This window comes from Zerene cesonia, chromosome 3 (assembly GCF_012273895.1).
Source record: "Zerene cesonia ecotype Mississippi chromosome 3, Zerene_cesonia_1.1, whole genome shotgun sequence".
In the NCBI taxonomy this organism is placed as follows: Eukaryota; Metazoa; Arthropoda; class Insecta; order Lepidoptera; family Pieridae; genus Zerene; species Zerene cesonia.
The window spans coordinates 186911-192985 of NC_052104.1; the positions used below are offsets into that span (position 1 = coordinate 186911).

At 36.7% G+C, this 6075-nt stretch overlaps 1 protein-coding gene across 2 annotated transcripts; it reads left to right on the forward strand.

Annotated features, from left to right (window-relative positions):
- The first annotated feature begins 520 nt into the window (after positions 1-520).
- Positions 521-5814, forward strand: LOC119838263 (pyruvate dehydrogenase E1 component subunit beta, mitochondrial). 2 transcript variants are annotated; one of them, XM_038364118.1, is made up of 8 exons: positions 521-904; positions 1566-1719; positions 2218-2404; positions 2854-2976; positions 3486-3587; positions 3869-3988; positions 4852-5032; positions 5676-5814. In XM_038364118.1, the coding sequence occupies exons 1-8, from the start codon at positions 696-698 to the stop codon at positions 5698-5700; spliced, it is 1101 nt and encodes a 366-aa protein (XP_038220046.1). In that variant the 5' UTR covers positions 521-695; the 3' UTR covers positions 5701-5814. The 2 variants fall into 2 exon arrangements, with proteins under 2 accessions (XP_038220046.1, XP_038220056.1); XM_038364128.1 differs by lacking the exon at positions 521-904 and adding an exon at positions 1099-1138.
- Positions 5815-6075: the final 261 nt, after the last annotated feature.

The following is a 6075-nucleotide window of genomic DNA, read 5'->3' on the forward strand; positions in this document are numbered from 1 at the left end:
AAATCTATAATACAATTTAATTATATTAATAAAGAGTAACTCACGTGCGTACGTTTATCGCTCAAATTAAGCTATTATATTTTATCAAAAACCTATTGATAGTACTTAAAAATAAATCACTATTATATTACTATGTAAAGAAAAAATATCATAGCTGGGCGGTCCGCTAGTTTGACATAAAATCAAAACGATTGCCCGTAAGTTAGCGAAGCTTTTAATCTTTTATTGAAATGTTTAATTACTTTTGTGTTTAATTCTTTCTATCGTTTTTTTATTATATTTTCAACGTATTATCAAATTAGCATACATAAAGCATAATAGGATATGATACACTTTTCTGTTCTTTTTTATGCAGTGGATTATAATAATATTACAGTTACTTTAAGCCATTATATTATTATAAAGTGCATTTATCTCATATACAAATACTGACTATCGAGTCTAAAACATACGTATCTAAAACTAGAAAATGTGAAATAAAAATTTATATGACGTGACGTTGACTTTGACTTGAATTGAACAAACTTCAGGTTGAACAGACGCGACCTCCATTCATCCTTCGCATTTGAAAAGTGGTGATTTTAACATCATTTCCCACCATATTTAACAGAATAAATCACAAATAACCCTTAACTGAGGTAAACAAGTGTGTTCGAATTAGAATTTAAGTGTAAAAAATATAAGTTGAAGTGAAAATGGCGTTGAAATCTCCACCGGTGCTTCTTGGTCTATTGGCCCGAGTTTCCCGACGTACTTTTTCAACATCGAAGGCTTTAGCTTCAAAGCCTATGACCGTGCGCGATGCCTTGAACCAAGCAATTGATGAAGAGATGGAAAGAGACGATAAAGTGTTCGTTTTAGGTGAAGAAGTAGCCCAATATGACGGAGCCTACAAAGTTACAAGGTAAGAAAATATAACCTTAATTTACGACAAACTAAGGTGTAAAATATTGTACTTATTTATTTTATCATAATTTTCAAATCTACGCGTAGTTTATAGTATTTTTCAAATTACAGTTAAATATTATGTAACATGTTATTGACATTGACATGTTTTCCGTAGTCTCACATCGTTTCAAAGAAATCTGCAAATGTCATTATCAAGATTCAAATCAGATCTCCACTGCTTTTATCATGGGTATATTGTGATATCGTGTATAGTTTTGATTATTAAATGTATAATTGTATGCATAATTTTGTTATTGTTCTATAAACAAAAATATAATTATCTGATCTAAAGGATGGTTATAGTGAGGAAATTTGTGTTCTTAGGTTTCCTAAAATTATCAAAATATTATCACATATTTGTATCAATTGGCATTGAATAATGACATGGACAGAATGCTTAGTAGCCTCTAAAGTATTGTTATATTACCTCTGGTAGTGATAAAGCCACCTTTTTTGCTCAATAAATTGTCAATTCTTGGTTGACTTTTACTATATTTTGTATGCTGCATAAGTGTTTTTGCCTACATTATAATTTATATTTCAGAAAAGATAAAAAAAAACTGCATACCTTTTTAATAAAATAGCTCAGTACCACTTCAACACACTTTCCTTTCCAGGGGTCTTTGGAAGAAATATGGAGACAAGAGAGTTATTGACACACCAATCACTGAAATCGGTTTCGCTGGTATAGCGGTTGGTGCAGCTTTCGCTGGTCTCAAACCCATCTGCGAGTTCATGACCTTTAACTTCTCCATGCAGGCTATTGATCATGTGAGTTGATGATATTTGTATAAAAGATTGGTGGATAGATGTGGTTTTTTATGTCATCATCGACAATGGAGCTGGTGGGTTGCCTGATGGTAAGCGTTACTACCGCCCATGAACATTTGGAGACGCATAAGCTAATGTTTGGTAAATAAAAGAATTAAGTACAATAATCCGTTTACTGTCTTAATTCTATATGGTTTGGTTTATGGTTATGAGAACGCGCGATTTGTATGGTGATCGAATGCGAACTGAATGTAATACTAAAATGTTGCGTATCGGCGTAAAATGCTGACAACGCGCAACGTGATGTACGAAAACCGTACATATAGTTGTGTTATAACAACATGTATATTTCGCAGCCAACTAATTAAATGCTGTCACATATCGCTATGAAAAAGCTAGTCTAGTCATTAATCGACTAAAAAGCTAGTTGCCTGTTATGTATACCATTAGACATTCATCTTCATTCTTACAAACATTCACAACTTTCAACCATTCCAGATCATAAATTCAGCAGCGAAAACATTCTACATGTCAGCGGGAGGCGTTCCGGTGCCGATCGTGTTCCGCGGTCCCAACGGAGCTGCTGCTGGTGTGGCGGCTCAGCACTCGCAGTGCTTTGCCGCCTGGTACAGCCACTGTCCCGGCCTGAAGGTGCTCATGCCGTACTCCTCGGAGGATGCTAAGGGTATGTTGTTGATGAATTTAAGGGTATGGCTATTTGTGTATACAGAGTTCCTCCCAATGAGTCAAGAAACTGCAAGTGTTTGATAATGACTGAATTAGGGCATAGTGTGAATATACAGGTGCCCTATCAGTGGCTTATACACTCTCTATGTAGATTAAAAAGATTACTTTTTGTACTCAGCGTATGCATGTCCTGTTATTGTGTTGCTATAAAATTGACCCATGTAACATTTAAATATTCTTTTCGAAATATTATATATTCCGATGCTTCTTTGATTTTAAATTGCTTAAAATTAGGACATATGTGCATATATATCAACAATTATTGCATATATATGCACATATGTTCATCAAAAAACTTAATAATTTCTTTAGATTTAGCCCAGCATAGTGATAATGAAATAAAAATAACATTACAATGTTTATTGATTTAATTAATGCCATTTGCAGGTCTCCTAAAGGCCGCAATCCGTGACCCCGACCCAGTGGTGTTCCTGGAAGATGAAATCTTGTACGGTATGCAATTCCCGATGTCCGATGAGGCTTTGTCGCCCGACTTTGTGTTGCCTATTGGTGAGTTTTTTTTTTTCCCTTGTCAAATATTAGTTGTCCGTCTAATGTCCTTCCTGTCAGTTAACAGACTGACAGGACAGCCTCCATATCATAAACTTTTAACCAATTTCGTTGGGAGTTGGGACAGATAGATTAGCCCATTAGACAGACACGTAATAAAAAATTACGATTTTACGGCAGAATCGCTCAACCAATTTTGATGAAAATATTTTTTTTCAATTATGCAATTTTTTTAACATTTTCATAAGTATGTGAAAACGCAATATCGATTTTATACAGGGTACCTAGGTACTGCTTTCTAACTGATTTATTAAAGGTATAATTATAATTATTGTTTTATAAAATCTAGGCTAAAAGCTTAGCTTAGCGTAATGTATCGTACATTACTATTACAATAAAAAAATATATTGTTTGAAACTTTAAGATCCACCCATGTTAAGTATCAAATATAGAATGAAGCAATATTATATTCCAGATGAAATATTATATCTATTCTTTTTTAATTTCAGGTAAGGCTAAGATCGAGAGGGAAGGAAAGCACATCACGTTAGTGTGTGCAGGCAAAGCCACCGACACTGCGCTGCAAGCGGCCAATGAGCTGGCTGGAAAAGGTATAATATAGTTAAAATTGTGGTTTTATTTAGTAATTGTTATTATGTAGTCCCATTTTATATATTTAGCCCCGGCTTCGCCCGTGGTACATATATAGCCCCTTCCTCAATAAATGGGCTATATAACACTGAAAATTTTTTTTCAAATCGGACAAGTAATTCCTGAGATTAGTGCGTTCAAACAAGCAAAGAAAACAAACTCTTCAGCTTTATTAGTATATATTTGATGTCATTAATTAAAATCATTTCATTCAATATTATTCTCCTAAACTCCATTACAGGCATAGAATGCGAGGTAATTAACTTACGCTCTATTCGGCCGTTGGATTTCGATACGATCGCACGCTCTATCGCCAAGACGCATCACCTCGTCACCGTGGAGCAGGGCTGGCCCCAATCTGGTGAGACTTTTGTTATTTGTAGCTGGACCTTCCAAAAGTTCCCGCAATTCTTATTGTAGACTACTGGCCGGGAGTAAAAACGCCACTCAAGCATTTCTAACATGTGCTTGTGGATGTGTTAACATGCCCTGAATAGCATTTAACCCAAACATAAATTTATGAGATCAAACAAATTCATAACTTAGAATCATTCATGCACATGAACCCGCTCGAAGTGTCTCAGATTAGTAATGAAAGTTTACTTAGTCCTTAAGTTAGAACAGAAAGAGTTTATCGTCTTGCCCTTTATTCCAGGCCATTTATCAGATAAAGTATCATATCAATAAAATGACAAAGACTTAATATATTTAAAAGAAGTATCTTCATACTATAAAATAAGTATATTTTTTATAATGTCTTATAAATAAATAAAAATAGTTTATTTCATTTCCAACTTTATAAAATTTAGAGTAGTAGGGACCTCCTAGTAAGTTTAAGAAAAAACCTGTGTCAGGAGGACCTGCTCTTCCTTAAGTATTATAACTAGCTATGTGAAAATTTGAATAAACCGATTTTAACTAGGTTTTAATAGTAAATTGTGAAGTGTACGAATGTGTGTGTATGTGTTAAATGTGTGTGTGTGTGTGTGAGTGTGCATGTGTCAGTTTATGTGTGTATATTAGAATTAGGGTGCGAGTATGCAAGTGAAGACATGTAGGTAAATAGCAGTGTAAATCTCTACAATGGTATGATTATATGTATGTAATGGAAATTATGTATTATGGAGGGTACTATACAGAATTTAAATAAATAATAATAATATTAAATAAATATATAATTTATAATAAATATATAATGTCTTATTAACTGGAATCGTGGGGCAGGCGTGGGCGCGGAGATATGCGCGCGCGTGATGGAGTCGCCGTCGTTCTTCGAGCTGGACGCGCCGGCGTGGCGCGTGTGCGGCGCCGACGTGCCCATGCCCTACGCGCGCGCGCTCGAGGCGCTCGCCCTGCCGCGCGCGCCCGACGTCGTCGCCGCCGCCGCCGCCGTGCTGGCCAACCGGTGAGCGCGCCCGCCTGCACACCTCCTGCGGGCTCCCCCCGACCATACAGCGGGGTTGGGGGCATATAAGGGGGGTCGGGTGCATATAAGCGGTGTTGGAGGCATACGTGCTGCGGAGTCGGGTGCATACAGCGGGGTTGGGGGCATATAAGCGAGGTTGGATGCATTGAGCGGGGTTGGAGGCATATCAGTGAGGTTGGGTGCAAACAGCGGGGTTGGAGGCATATAAGTGGGGTCGGGTGCAAACAGCGGGGTTGGAGGCATATCAGTGAGGTTAGGTGCAAACAGCGGGGTTGGAGGCATATAAGTGAGGTTAGGTGCAAACAGCGGGGTTAGAGTCATATAAGAGGGATTAGTTGGATGCATAGAAGCGGAATCGAGTGCATACAGCGGGTTTGGAGGGGTGGAAGCAGAGTTGGAGGCATGTAAGTGGGGTCGGGTGCATATAAGCGGGGCTGGTTATATGTAAGCGTGATTGGAAACATATAGCGAAATTGGATTTTGATTGGATAAGGTTCAAACCTTACGACATTCTTTTCTCTGTTAAATTAAATTTACAAAGTCTTGTTACCCTATGTCTTGGTACCCCAATAAAATCTATTGCAAATATATGAATGAGACAAATGTTATATTTTGTTTTCAGGATTGCCGGCGAAGCCGCGGTGTGAGATGAGTTAGGAATCTCTAGATACGCCACCGGAAATTAATGTAAATATTTATTGTATCCATGTATTGCAGTGAACGAAATGTGATCATTAGGAGAATTATATTATTGTTATTAGTATTGTGTCTTATTTTATTCCTTGAATTTTACTGAACAAACTTTGCGATTATTGCTTACATTTAACTTACATGAGCTTTTGAGAAATACACAAAAAGCAATGAAGCAGTAATGTAATAAGGTTTCTTAAAATCAGGTTTTTGTAACTGTTAACAATATTGTGAAATACGTCTCCTTCTACTACCACAAGGATATAAATAAAAAGCCGTACGTTAAACACGCACTCAAATAAGAAACGCTTATTTCTAAAACTTTCAATTAT

Bases quoted from the DNA above. Each gene is read 5' to 3' on its own strand.
- LOC119838263 (XM_038364118.1), top strand. From the start codon at position 696: ATGGCGTTGAAATCTCCACCGGTGCTTCTTGGTCTATTGGCCCGAGTT. The intron at 3,588-3,868 runs GTATAATATAGT...ACTCCATTACAG, and splicing joins CAATGAGCTGGCTGGAAAAG to GCATAGAATGCGAGGTAATT. The intron at 3,989-4,851 runs GTGAGACTTTTG...ATCGTGGGGCAG, and splicing joins GCAGGGCTGGCCCCAATCTG to GCGTGGGCGCGGAGATATGC.